This window comes from Phacochoerus africanus, chromosome 2 (genome assembly GCF_016906955.1).
Source record: "Phacochoerus africanus isolate WHEZ1 chromosome 2, ROS_Pafr_v1, whole genome shotgun sequence".
NCBI lineage: Eukaryota > Metazoa > Chordata > Mammalia > Artiodactyla > Suidae > Phacochoerus > Phacochoerus africanus.
The window spans coordinates 55,788,710-55,803,331 of NC_062545.1; the positions used below are offsets into that span (position 1 = coordinate 55,788,710).

General features: G+C 41.2%; 2 protein-coding genes across 4 annotated transcripts in view; both read left to right on the top strand.

The window, feature by feature from the left end:
- CFAP206 (cilia and flagella associated protein 206) overlaps window positions 1–3,672 on the top strand; it is a 29,859-nt gene extending 26,187 nt beyond the window's left edge. For both annotated transcript variants that reach the window (XM_047760758.1, XM_047760767.1), the window contains exon 13: window positions 3,275–3,672. In XM_047760758.1, coding sequence (XP_047616714.1) covers window positions 3,275–3,505 — 231 coding nt within the window. In that variant the 3' untranslated portion in view covers window positions 3,506–3,672. The remainder of the gene's footprint in view (window positions 1–3,274) is intronic.
- A 6,864-nt stretch (window positions 3,673–10,536) lies between these two features.
- SLC35A1 (solute carrier family 35 member A1) overlaps window positions 10,537–14,622 on the top strand; it is a 35,557-nt gene continuing 31,471 nt past the window's right edge. For both annotated transcript variants that reach the window (XM_047760779.1, XM_047760799.1), the window contains exon 1: window positions 10,537–10,624. In XM_047760779.1, coding sequence (XP_047616735.1) covers window positions 10,609–10,624 — 16 coding nt within the window. In that variant the 5' untranslated portion in view covers window positions 10,537–10,608. The remainder of the gene's footprint in view (window positions 10,625–14,622) is intronic.

The window sequence follows — 14,622 nt, forward strand, 5'->3', positions numbered from 1 at the left end:
GGAGAATTTTAATATGTTGTTACTCATGGAGTTGGTAAGCTAAATTATTTATGTAAAATAGTGAGTCGTTCACAGTATCTTTGTTAAAATAAAAATAATCAGGATAATTTATAACTTCTAGCTTTACATTTTAAGACTATGTTCTAATTTTAAGCATATATAGAAATACAGAAGTACGAAGCTACTCTCAAATTATAGCAGACAGTAAGTAAAACATGATGGTTGCTATCTATCTCTCCTCCATTTCTCTCTTTTTCCTTTTTTATGGCTGCACCTGTGGCATATGGTAGTTCCTGGGTCAGGGGTCAAATCAGGGCTGCACCTGTGACCTACACCACAGCTTGCACCAACATTGGATGCTTAACCCACTGAGTGAGGCCAGGGACCAGACTCGTATCCTCACAGAGACAACGTCATGTCCTTAACCTGTGGAGCCACAATGGGAACTCCTACTCCATTTCTCTAATAATCTGTATAATAGTTTTAATCTATTGTGCTAACCTATGAGGTGCTAGTATTTAAAACCCTCCAGCTTCTTCTAATCATTTAAAGCATACCTTTCTTTTTTTTTGGACTTTTTTGAGGATCAGAATATTATCTCTGTTATATCACAGATATGGTTCCCTTTTACTGTCAACTTTTTCTCTCCAGACATTTGGCTTTCTTGTCCTGATTCTCAGTCGTCTTTAATCACAATAGGTACCTACCCTTGAAGCCTGTCTTTGAAACCCTCATCCCTGTCTGACTCAGTGGAATTCCCCCCACTTGTTCTTTCTATAGTGTTTTGTCATTTTAAACAATGAATATTTATAGTATGAAGGAACAGACTCTTTTTTTACATCTGTGGCCTTTTCACCTCTTTACCCAAAATCAGGTATGAGAGCAGAGGCTATTTATTCAAAGTTTGTTATATCAAGGGACTCAGTCACCATCACTTATGTTTGAGTGAGAATGCTTTATAGTGAAAAAGGGGAGGGCTTCAGGGATTCTCTGATTGGAGTTTGCTGACAGGGAAGCTGGAGCAGCAGGGCATCATATGTGATTGGTTTAGTAAGCATATTTGGCTTTCTCTGGTTGATCCAGACTTGGAAGGGGAGGAAGCAAACAAAAATAGGGTTGTTCTGACTCTTCTGGTCTGATTGCTGCAGCTGCGGAAATTGTGGTTTGACTTCTAAGATTGGTTGCTTCAGAGGTTGTGGGGTCAGAATTCTATTGTCATAGAAGGTCCAGCCTTTATCTGCTTGTACATCCAGCCACTCTTTTCACTAACCACATAATTTCCCTTGCCACGTTCTCTGGTGGCAGCTCTTCAGTCCCTTGGTTGCTTAGGATGAGGAAGGTTCAACTTCCTGGCATATGTTCCAGATCATTGATCCATTAGCATTCCTACCAGCTATTCATCTGTAATTCATGAAGCTCTCATTTGCTGCATTCTTTTCTGTTATCTACTAGACTCACTGGAGCTCCTCAGATGTGTACTAGGTAACATATCTGTCTTACGTATCAGGAACTAATGATCGAGCAAGTGACATTAATACACTAAAAATATTTCAGGACCTCTTGGTGAGTGGTATAACAAGTGCAGTAAAAATTCTACTCCATGAACTTAGGTGACATTTTAGGTTGGCCTTGAGACACAGAGAGGCAAAGGAGAAGAAAGAGTGCTGGCTGGACAGGAGATGAGAGGTAGATATGGAAGATTTGGTCTGGACTGGAAATGTTAAGAGAATGGGGTGTTCAGTGGGGCTGAACTTCATCCTGACCCTTTCTCCTCCTGCCTCAAGTTCATTCTGTTTCCCCACCTTACACCTATTATCCTCTAGAACTGCAGCATGTTGAATGCCAGCTCCCCATGTATTACCAACATGATGTGTTCATAAGATGAAGCTGAGTATATGGCTTATAGTTGCAAAGGAAACCACCCCCCTCAGCAGAGCTTTGCGTTGTCTCTGAGGGGAAATAGCAAGATCAGGATTTATTGAGACTTTGAAATTTGGTTGAGGGCAGGTCTTTCCATGTCAGGGGTCAGGTGGCGGACGGCTTAGGGGCTTGAATTGGGTTGGGTAAAGATTATGAAAAAACAGTGCAAAATGGATGGGCATAGCAAAGTGAATCTTAAGGCAAGGGACGCAAAGAGTCCTAGGCTTACTCTTTGTGTTAATGCTTACTACTGAAGAGCTGAAACACCTTTCAGGATGTTCTGTAATGAACAGTCAAGTTATTTGCTTTGTCAAGAGTCTCTTGGAAAATTATGCTAATGAAGACAAAAGAATAGTAAAGTCATACTAATGTAGACAATAAGTTGTGTGTGTGTTGGGGTTGGGGAGCAGTTTTGGTTCTCAATCACTTGTAGGATCTCAAACTCTGAAAGATTTCCTCTAATTCCAGGTCTCTTGTTCCTAACTCACATGGTCTAATACCTTCTGAGTTTTCCCTAGGATTTCACCACAACCTTAGTAAAACTTATTATCCTTTTAACAAACTCCTCCTTGCTTGTCCAGCCTGAGTAATCTGTTTAACCTCATGATTACCAGTAATCCGTAAAAGGAGTAAGCAAAATGTAGAATCATGTCAAATATTATCTGGAAACTGCTGAACATCTTAGGTGCTGGAGTTTCTTTCCTTGTGCAGTAGAAACGAATCCAACTAGGAATCAAGAGGATGAGGGTTCGATCCCTGGCCTTGCTCAGCGGGTTAAGGATCTGGCGTTGCCATGAGCTATGGTGTAGGTCACAGACGCGGCTCAGATCCCGTGTTGCTGTGGCTATGGTGAAGGTCGGCAGCTGTAGCTTCGATTTGACCCCTAGCCTGGGAACCTCCATATGCTGCAGGTGCAGCCCTAAAAAGACCAAAAAGAAAAAAAAAAAGTCTAAGGTGCTGCCCACTTAAGTAAAACAATGGAAATCTTAAATTTTTGTCTTTAAAAAAATAAACCAAGAATGGTGGAAAAATCCAAGTTGTATGAATCTCAGTGTATAATAATAAATGAATTAGAAGATTATATTAACAAAGAATTGAGCTCACCGTAAATCTGAATCTCTATATTCTCACTTTGGGTCCATATTCACCATTTAATTTATTATCCTACTTCTCAGCAAAGGGTATTTATTTTCTATTATGTTCTAAATTTTCTAATATTTTTATGTTTTGTAGAAAGGTTGTAGGAGTCATTGCTTTGTGGATGGGCAGGGGAGAAGGCAGATATTAACTGCTCCTTCAGAGTATTTTGTTCTTTAGAGAAATGTTAATTTCTGTGTATTCTCTTTATACTTAGGCCAATTTGCGTCAGAAAGTTACTCACTCAGTACAAACCAATCTTAGTCACATGAGAAGAGAAAATTGTTCCCAGGTGTACCCTTCAAAGACGGCTAGCACACAGTCCCTGAGGGAAGGCAGCAGCCAAGTACCCCGGCCCCAGATCTACATAGCTGGTCTTCGCGGGGGCCAGACTAAGACTACCTATGGAGTAAAGGTGAACTTAACCAGAGGCGTTGATGAAACTTAGTTAGAGACCACGTTTTGAACATCGGTACCACCGAAGTATGAACAATGGCAACTATTTAACAGTATTTTGCATCCATGAAAATTGGCTAATTTGGGGAGGGGGCTGGCACATTCATTGGTGATATGAATTATTTTGGATTCTCATTTACATGTACCATGTACTGTCAAACTGCTATAAAAAATGAAAAATTGTTTTCTGTAATACACTTTTCATTCTATTAAAACTGAAGAGTAAAACTCTGTCCATTCCTCTTTGACCTGTTAGAAAAAAATTTAGCAGCATTAAGATTGAAATTATTAGGAGTTCCCATTCTGGCGCAGGGAAACAAATCCGACTAGGAACCATGGGGTTGCAGGTTTGCTCCCTGGCCTCACTCAGTGGGTTAAGGATCCAGCATTGTTGTGAGCTGTGACATACGTCGAAGACACGGCTTGGATCTGGTGTGGCTGTGGCTGTAGCTGTGACTGTGGCCAGCAGCTGTAGCTCTGACTAGACCCTTAGCCTGGGAACCTCTACATGCTGCTGGTGTGGCCCTAAAAAGCAAAAAAAAAAAAAAAAAGATTGAAGTTATTAGACATTAGTATATTATAAGATGATTATGACTGGGATAGAAATTTATTTAGATAACATAGATTATATGACTGGGATAGAAGTATATTTTTTAAATCATTTTTAATATTTTAAACAGTAAAAATTTAAACCATAGTCAATGTTTTCCTTTTCATTAGCTGGTTAAATTTATATAAAATATATAATGGATCATATATATTATATATAATAAGATCTCACTAATTTGGAACAGTTAGAATAAAAGTCCACATGGTGTTTTTTAAAATCTGGAAATTCGGAGTTCCCGTCGTGGCGCAGTGGTTAACGAATCTGACTAGGAACCATGAGGTTGCGGGTTCAGTCCCTGCCCTTGCTCAGTGGGTTAATGATCCGGCGTTGCCGTGAGCTGTGGTGTAGGTTGCAGACGTGGCTCGGATCCCGCGTTGCTGTGGCTCTGGCGTAGGCCGGTGGCTGCAGCTCTGATTCAATCCCTAGCCTGGGAACCTCCATATGCCGCAGGAGCGGCCCAAGAAATAGCAACAACAACAATAACAACAACAAAAGACAAAAAAAATAAATAAATAAAATCTGGAAATTTGGAGTTCCCATCATGGCACAGTGGAAACGAATCCGACTAGGAATCATGAGGTTTCAGGTTCGATCCCTGCCCTCACTCAGTGGGTTAAGGATCCAGCATTGCTGTGAGCTGTGGTGTAGGTTGCAGACACGGCTTGGATCTGGCATTGCTGTAGCTGTGGTGTAGGCTGGTGGCTACAGCTTCAATTGGATCCCTAGCCGGGACCCTCCATATGCTGCAAATGCGGTCCTAAAAAATATATATATATATGTGTATGTGAAAGACTTGTATTTTACTAAATTTATATGAAAGACAAAGTTTTAATTGTTATATCAAATTTTACTAAATAGAAAGTAAGATTTTTAAGTAATAAAGTATAAAAACAACAATTTAACAAACACATTTATGCCCACCATCCAGTTTAAAAAAGAAGCATGTTAGCATTGCCTTTAAATGCCTCCCTGATCTCATCCATTCCTTCCTCAATGTGAAGTAACCTTCATCATTGGTTTTGTACTTATAATTCCTTTGCTTTTCCTTACAGGCGTATCACTTTTTTCATACCTAAATAGCATAATATTTGATTTTATATGGTTTTGAATATTTTATCATTGGAATCAGAATGTACATCTTCTTTTGTGACTTGCTTCTTTTATCTGTGTTATGTGTATTACAATTAATTTTCCTTTCGTTATAGTGCAGAATTCCATTGTGTGAATATAGCACAACCTATGTTTCAGTTCTATTGCTGATGGAAAGGTTTTTTTTTGTTTGTTTGTTTTGTATTTTTGCTATTTCTTGGGCCGCTCTCGCGGCATATGGAGGTTCCCAGGCTAGGGGTCAAATTGGAGCTGTAGCCACCGGCCTATGCCAGAGCCACAGCAACGCGGGATCCGAGCCACGTCAGCAACCTATACCACAGCTCATGGCAATGCTGGATCGTTAACCCACTGAGCAAGGGCAGGGACCGAACCCGCAACCTCATGGTTCCTAGTCAGATTCGTTAACCACTGCGCCACGATGGGAACTCCGGAAAGTATTTTTTCCCACTTTGGGAGTACTAAATATTATGCTGCAGTGAATATTCTCCTTCATATCTCTTGATGCATGTATGGAAAAGTTGTTCTAGGCTATATATGTAGAAGTGGAATTGCTGGCTCAGAGAGCATATGCACTTTAAACCTTGCTGGATAAAGTAAAAACTGTTTTCCAAGGTGGTTGCACCAGTTTATACTTCCACTAAGGATATTGTCAGATCTAATTTTTGTTCATTTTTCTTGTGACAACAAAATGGTGTCTCTGTGGTTAAAACTTGCATATGATGACTAATGAAAACATCAGAAAACTGAGAAAAAAATTTAAACCATAGTCAATATTTTCTATTTCATTTGCAGATTAAATTGATATATAATATATAATGGATTATATACATTATATATAATAAAACCTCACTAATTTGGAACAATATAAAAGTCCACATGATTTAAAAATTTTTTTATTTTTATTTTTTTTCATTATAGCTGGTTTATGATGTTTTTTAAAATCTGGAAATTTTACATAGAATCTGGATTCTGGCCCCTTAAAAGCTCAGACTACCTGTCAACGCTTGGCCAGCGTTCCTAAAAGTAGTAACTGGGCCCTTTCGCAGGGCAGGTAATTCAGGTTCCCATTTCGCTGCCTTACAGGCCTCCCACTTTACTCCTAGGCCTCATTTGCCTAACTCCACAGGCAGTTGTGTTTAGGGCCTCTGTGAATGACTGATAGCTGAGCTTCAAACTGTAGTTTTATCACTGCCTTCACACTTCCAATACCCACATGTGGATACTGAAGGCTCTCAGGTGGAGGGACTGTTAATGCCCACCTTAGCAACTGGAGGTCATTTATAGTTAGCATTTTTTTTTTTTTTGGCTCAGGTAACTCTTATTTAGATGTTTGTATAATTTGTTTTCTATGTAAGTTAAATGTTACTTACAGAATGTTTTATTTATTTATTTGTTTAATTTTTTTTTGTCTTTTTGCCTTTTCTTGAGCCATTCCCATGGCAATATGGAGATTCCCAGGCTAGGGGTCCAATCAGAGCTGCAGCTGCCAGCCTATGCCAAAGCCACAGCAACACGGGATCTGAGCCGGGTCTGTGACCCACACCACAGCTCACAGCAACGTCAGATCCTGAACCCACTGAGCAAGGGCAGGGATCGAACCGGCAACCTCATGGTTCCTAGTCGGATTTGTTAACCAATGAGCCACGATGGGTACGCCTACGGTATGTTTTAAAATCCATCTTCTGTGACTTACACTGCATCCGAGGCAACGTCGGATCTTTAACCCACTGAGCTCTGAAAGCAGAGGAATGTGTTGCCTTCCTGTAGTAGGATATTAGAAACCATGGCAGATCCTTGAACAGGAGATTAACCATGGGAGAGAGATAATGGAATTGGGGAGATAGTGAGGAGGCTGTTACAAGAGTTAGGGTATTGTGGTGATGGATGACATGAAGGGGCAAAGGTGAGATTTAATGAAGGGGAGCTAACATCCTAGGAAGGGGAAAGGGAAAATCAAAGTTTTTACCCCTTAAAAAAAGATAATGTGTTTAGCACTAGATATTTGAGTTCAGGAAATGACAAAGATAGTAAAGCAGAGGTGATGGAATTTAAGTCGGACAAAGATAATTTGGGGAGTCATCCCCAAAGAATGGGGCTGGAATGAGGAGGAAGAGATAAGACAGAGGAGCAGTCAGAAAAATAGAAAAAAATGTAAAGGAATCTCTGTGATCATGGAAAGCAAGTCTAGGTCTACCACTTACTAATTGTGTTCATCTCTCTCTGCTGCAGTTTTCTTCATCACAAAAATTAATCACAATAACAGTTCCCCACTCATTGCTTAGTCGAGAGGATTGAATGAGTTAACACATGTAAAGCATTTGTCTGGTTAGTGCCTGGTTGGTGTGAGCCAAGAGGGGAGAGAATCCCTAGTGTTTCATTTCTGGGGCCTGCCTATCCTCATTTCGCCTGATTTCTGTTTTCTAGTTCTCAGTGCCTAGAATAATGCTGGGCACATTAGGACTTTCAGTAAATGTCTAATGAACAAACAAAAGAGGATGAGGAATGGAGTTGGCAAGCGTTGAGCTGATTTAACAGAGTTGGCTTGAGTTGAAATAAGATTGCAGCCAGCGAAGCAGAAAATTGTAGAAATAAGTACGGACTACTTAATCAGTGACTGGCAGGAAAAGAGAAGCGAGGTTATGGTAGCTAAAAAAGGAAGCAGAGGCAAGGGGGAATTAAGCCCGAATAGAAATGTTTAGATACCAATGATTATAACAAATGTTTAACTTTTCTAGCCCATACACTGAATTTTACATTGTCTCTTTGTATTTAACATTTTTTTCCACAATTCTAAAATGGAGCAATTTTTCTGGCTTGTCTTTAGTAATATTATACCATAGGAAAGAGTTGTTTTAAAATAATGATAACCTAGCAAATTGGTTTTGGATGTTTTCTTCATAGCAGAATGAGAGTAATGTGCTTAAACTGTCATGGAAACAGTCATGTCTAGGTGTATGATTTGTCTACATGGTCCTTTATGGTTAATGGTTTATCGTACTTTAAATTTTACCTCTTTTAATAATCTATTATACAGCTACCAACAACTTCCTTAAGCCTTTGGGCATGTGATTCCTTCACATGCCCAACGTGTTTACTTTGTTACCAATGGATATAATACTGGGTTTACTTTGTTACCAATGGATATAATACTGGGGTTCCTTCATGCCATTCATTGAGACTAGGGTAGCTGTGATGCCTGAGCAAAGATAGAAGTGAGCAAGGTATCAAGACAAATACTGCAGTTTGATAGTGACAATCATTTCTCAGATGGAGAAGGCAACAGCTGCTGAAAAGTTATTTTGTCATCAGGCAAATGAACTTATGACTCAGATGTTGAAGATGGAAGATGGCTGTGCCTTGCTTTAACCAAGTTTTTAGAAAGCTAGTTATACATAAAAAATATACATTAAACCGATATTTTTTCCCCTCCAATACTTAAGATAATTGAAAACAAGGAAAGTAAAAATGAGGTTGGCTTAAGAATATAATATCCATGGAGTTCCCGTCGTGGCTCAGTAGTTAACGAATCTGACTAGGAACCATGAGGTTGTGGGTTTGATCCCTGGCCTTGCTCAGTGGGTTAAGGATCCGGTGTTGCCATGAGCTGTGGTGTAGGTTGCAGATGCAGCTCAGATCCTGAGCTCTGATTGGACCCCTAGCCTGGGACCCTCCATATGCCGCGGGAGCAGCCCAAGAAATGGCAAAAAAAGAAAAGAAAAGAAAAAGAATATAATATCCATTTGGCCACTGCTTGGGCTGGGATAACAAACAGAAATGCCGTCTGTAAAGTTAACAGGAAATAACATTTCTTTCAAGGGTATGCTGCAGTTGTAAAGTATAATAACAACCCCTGGTTTTTGAGTATCTACTTTCTAAATTCACTAAAAGAATTTTGTCCTCGAAAATCATAAAGTGTTAGGAAACTTGCTGTTGAAATTGTATCAGGAAGAATGAAACAGTCCACTCTTCTGTAAAGATTTTAGTGGCTTTGACGCAAAGAAGCAGCCTCAGTTTCCAATCTAGGTGCATAGCCTTCATTTAAGGGGCTCTTGAAATGTAACTTTGCAGTTTCCGAGGAACAGATCTAATACTGACTTTTTTTTTTTTTAACACACAGGTCTGCTTTAAATATATCAAAACACTTTTAAAATTTCACCTGAGTCCATCCTTCCCCCAGATTCTATAACCCTGTATTTTCCTTTGTTGTCTGAGACATGTCTCACTGACTGTGGTGTACAGCTTCCCTCACTGGAACGGGTCGATAATCCTGACTCTATCTGAGGATAGCTTTGTCCCTGGTGGAATTGAGCTTATCAGGTTAGGGCAAAAGACATCAAAATCTAGTCAAGGCCCATGCCAATGGAATACAAAATCTTTGTGGGCAATAAAAATTTACAAGAAAAGTAGGGAAGAGCAGCACGATAGGTTACGTGAACCAGAAATGCCACAAAACCAGTCCCCCCAAAAGCATTTTACCCAGCACACCAATTTTGATCAATTTGTGTCTGTGTGTGTGAGAGAAAGAGAGAGTATATGAGCTACTATTCTCCCTCAGATCATGTTCCTGTAAGAAATGAGGTATTTTTAACCAATCTACATATCTCGAAAGCCATTCATTTTGCAAATGAATTATTTCTAACATCATTTATGCTAATTAATATGCTTTAGTGAAAGTAAAGATTATAGCGGTTGAAGTAAATACCTATGGACACATATACTATTTATGAAGCCCGTTTGTCGTGTGAAGATCGTGCAGTTAATGTCTGGCTGGGTAAATATAACCAATGGCAATGCTAATGATAAGGACACAGGCACAAGACTCTGAACAATAATAACTATATTAAGTTTAAATAAGAGGTAACAATGGCAGTTAATGAGCGAGGTGAAAGTTACAAAAGTTGCCAAGGTTGCTGAACGTAGTTTCTGTTTCTTTACAAGTTCTGGGTGGTCCTACAACAGCTTTGACATCCGTGAATCAGTGCCTAAACCCAAATCCTATTTGCCGCCAAGTCACGTTGCTGAGGACTACAACTCCCAGAAGGCAAAGCTCCGCTCCCTTAACTCTGTTTCCTTAACCGGCCGGGAGCTGTAGTTTACAAAAGGACGGCCTTGGAACCGAGTGTCACGCTGTTGTCCACATATACTTGGCGGTACAGTCCTCTCCTCCATCCGGGTCGTTCCCTTTTCGGTAGCAGTTGGATTCCTGAGCCTAATCTTGGTGTTTGGCTGGGAGGCAAGCCGGCGGCCACTGGCCGGCGAGGCGCTCTAGGCCGAGCGGCTTTCGTCTCTATGACCTCAGGGGGCGGTCCCCGGTGTCCGGCGCAGCGCTCGCAGAGGGGGCGCGCGTCAGTTCCGCGCGGGGCTGTCGGGGAACCATGGCTGCCCCAAGAGGTGAGATTGGCGGTCGCCGGGACAGGGGAAGCCCCCGGGGGGCGGTGGCGAGTGAGCGTCAGCGCTGGTCCGCACCTGTCGGCGGTGCAGCATCCCTCGCGCCCGCAGGGCTCCGGGCCCCGGGGCCAGGCGCGGGCGACGGGCATCTGGAGTTGTGTAGAGCCGCTCCCGGGCTGGAGCGCCCGCCGCCGCCTGTCTGGGCAGCGCGGGGCAGCCAGCCTCCCACTGCAGCTGCTTTCCCCGCGGCGGACTCCGCGCTGGGCAGTTCCGCGGCCCAAGACGCCGCCTGCCTGGACGAGCGGGTAGTGGGTGGGACCCGAATTCAGACAGGCCCGGGCAGCGGCGGACCCGGCGCAGGGTCGGGGCGCAGGTCCCGGGCTGCATCCGCCTCACCCAAAGGAGGCAGGACCGTTCTCCGTCCGGCCCCGGGTCACCGCGGCGGCGGTCTCTGCTGCGTCTTCTGACCTAGGATGCTCAGAGTTTTAAGGGCATGCTCCGGGTGTAGCGTCTAAGCGGCGGCTGGTCCACGTAACAGTCACTGAACTGGGACATTAAAACAAACTGAAACCGTAACGAGATGGAAAAGGCAGTCCAGAGTTCTGGCAGTCCAGAATAACAGAGTTATTTCCAAGGAGAATGTTGTATATGGTTAGAAGGAACACTTTGGTATTTTGGCGGGGGAGGGGGGAGGGTGAGATCCACAACTCTTCCCTTCCCCAGGGGTAGCACATTAGAGTAATAATATTTGATGACTAATTGCCATTTCATGAGGATGAGTCTGATTAACTCCGCAGCACTTTTGTTTTGCTGAGCGGGGTAAGTGAATTAAGAGCAGGGCTGAATTAGAGCAGTGGCTAGGAAAGGTTGAGCAGCACCCGGATTCTTTCTCCAGCCTTCTCCCATCGAGGTCTTGGCTTCACCTTTGAATAAATGTTGAACAAATATTTGAGGAATAGTTTCTCGCATGGGTGCCAAATTATTTTCCTGGTTGGAGAGGCCACGTTTATTACTCTAGCTCTGCCCAGGGAGCATTGTTTGTAGTTGCATTAGCTGTATGTGCTTCTCTTACCTGGTCTCCCATTTCAAATAAACCCAACCTTAAGCGTCTTTTTGTAAAGGAAGTGAAAAAAAAAAACAAAAAACAGAATTGTTTTGATAACTGACGTAAAATGGGAACAGCAAGATTAATGAGGAAGGCAACCTCAAAATCACAAAAGTCAAGTCATTATCTGGAACTGTTGCAACAGTATATACAGATTTAGGCCTATTGCACATTTGTTGTGCCCCAGTCATGTTATAAGTCTTATATGCCCCGAGAAATGTGTAACACAAAATTGAAGTTTCTAGAGCTTCCTGTTCACAAAAGATTTATCTGGCTTTCCTGAATTTCCGAGTTCTCAAGTATTATGAATAATGTCCTCTGTTTAAATAGTAAAATGTAACTGAGAAAAAGATGCAGCTCCAGACTGTAAATTTCTTTTGGAGGGCATTTCCCACACTGAAATAAATATTGTGTGAGGGCTAGTGGGAACTTTATGAGACAGAGAAAACACTGCAAATGTGCCACTGTGCCCACTCAGCAGTGCATCTGAGTTGTGGGCTAGGTTTATAGTCACTAGCTCTGGCCATGATTTGAATACTCAGCAAAACTGACAGTGATTACGTGTATGGACTTTTGATATTACTCTGAAAAAAAATTGAAGTTGCTAATAATTGCAATTTCATACTGGAGAATTTATGACTGGAGTGAAGAAGAAATATTGTGGGGCGTCCCTGTCGTGGTTCAGTGGTAACAATCCTGACTAGTATCCATGAGGACTTGGATTCGATTCCTGGTCTCACTCAGTGAGTTAAGGATATGGTGTTGCCGGGGCTATGGTGTAGGCCTGCAGCTGTAGCCCCTAGCCTGGGAACTTCCATATGCTGCCCTAAAAAGAAAAAAAAAAAAAAAGAAATATTTTGGTCTAATGCTAAACTGAAATTAGAGAAAAAGCATGAAGTATTTTTTAAAAGTTTATGTATGTTTTATACATGATAGTCTATAGCAAAGAAAGCCGTGTATGTTATATACATATCTAAACTTACTTGATTACTATTTCATTTAGAGCACTATTTTCAAGAGTATCATGTATATTCCCGTTGAATCACTATGCTAATAGGTATATTTTCAGAGTTGATGACAGTAATAATTATAGGTCAGAATAATTATACATAGGCTCTACATAGTTGGTTTAATGTTTAAACATTCACTATGTTGTATTGAATATATAATAGCTGAAGTAAAGTCATTTTTAGTTTGGCAGTCTTAACCTCATTTATGAAAGTGTTGAGAATCTAGGACATGTGTTGCAAACCTTTTTTTGTTAAGGGCTGATGGTCTCTCTCATAACTACTCACCCTATTGTTTCAGGACAAAAAATAGCCATAGATAATTTGGAAATAAATGAGTGTAGCTGTGTTCCAAGAAAACTGTTTTATGTTCACTGAGGTTTGAATTTCATATAATTTTCATGCATCGCAAAAGACCATTTAAAAACTTTTTTCCTCCAACGTTTTAAAAATAAGAAACTAGTCTGAGCTTGCAGGGCATATAAAAGTGAGGGGAAATGTGAGGTGTTGCTCACCTTTGATGGAGAAGATGGGAAATGCTTTCTTCTGTCTTGCTGTTTGTTTGTTTATTTATTTATTTATTTTTTTGTCTTTTTGCCTTTTCTAGGGCCGCTTCCGCGGCATATGGAGATTCCCAGGCTAGGGGTCTAATTGGAGCTGTAGCCACCGGCCTACACCAGAGCCATAGCAATAAGGGATCCGAGCCACGTGTGTGACCTACACCACAGCTCACGGAAATGCCGATCCCTAACCCACTGAGCAAGGCCAGGAATCGAACCTGCAACCCCTTGGTTCTTAGTCAGATTTGTTAACCGCTGAGCCTCGACGGGAACTCTCCTGTCTTGCTGTTTATTTTTTAAGTCTTACATTTCCTCCTTGTGTGGGAAAGTTTTAGAGCAAGTGAAGTATAATCATTATCTCCTTCACTCCCATTTGCATAAACATTGTGTTTTGGCTCCTCAGATCTTTTGGAAAGGAAGTTTAGGGCAGATATAAGCTCTATTTCTTTTGTTCAGCCATATTACTTTTTAGTTAAGACCTGATATCATTTTAAAAACCTGCCTGCAATTTATACATAATTCTTTAATTCAACCAGGGGAAAATATTTACATTGAAGAACATGTTTCCTGGTTAAGTTACTGCCTTACCATGTAAAGTTGATTTGTTTGAAACTCCTATTTTATTTTCCCGTGAAAGTCATCTTCGAATTTTGGTTAGGCTTCCAAAGTGGTGAACTAAAGAATACTTAGGTATAATGGAGTTATACCAGTAGCCCAGAGTCACCTCCTGTCCCTCTGAGTCTTAACCCAGGTTGTCAAAGTATGACCCATTGGTCAAACCCAGCCTCTCACTTGTTTTTGTATGGCTTACGAGCTAAGAATGGTTTTTTACAGGTGAGCGCTTGCAATTGATTTTTTTTTTTTTTTTTTTGAGCGGGGTCCACCTCTGGCTTGAGGAAGTTCCCAGGCCAGGGATTGAACCCGTGCCACAGCAGTGACCTAAGCTACAGCAGTGACAGCACTGGGATCCTTAACCCACTGAGCCACCAGGGAACTGTATGTAAATGATTTGATGGAACGTTAACTTTGAAGACCAATGAAACCCCCAATAGAATTCCCTCCTTTTCAATACCATAAGGCATTGTACTCAATTATTGTTATATTTTAAGTTTGTCCAATTAAATACAAGCTAAATGTGAAAATGTATTTTCTCTCTTGTTACTTAAGTACCTACATGAGATCCTTGATTTTGCCTTGTGGGCTACAAAAACCTAAAATATTTACTCTCGGCCCTTCATAGAATAAAATTTGCTGATAATATGTGCCTGAAGATTTGAAAGAAGGTTAGAGGTAGCTGGGGATGAGAGAGGTGTGAACTGGGTAAAGAAA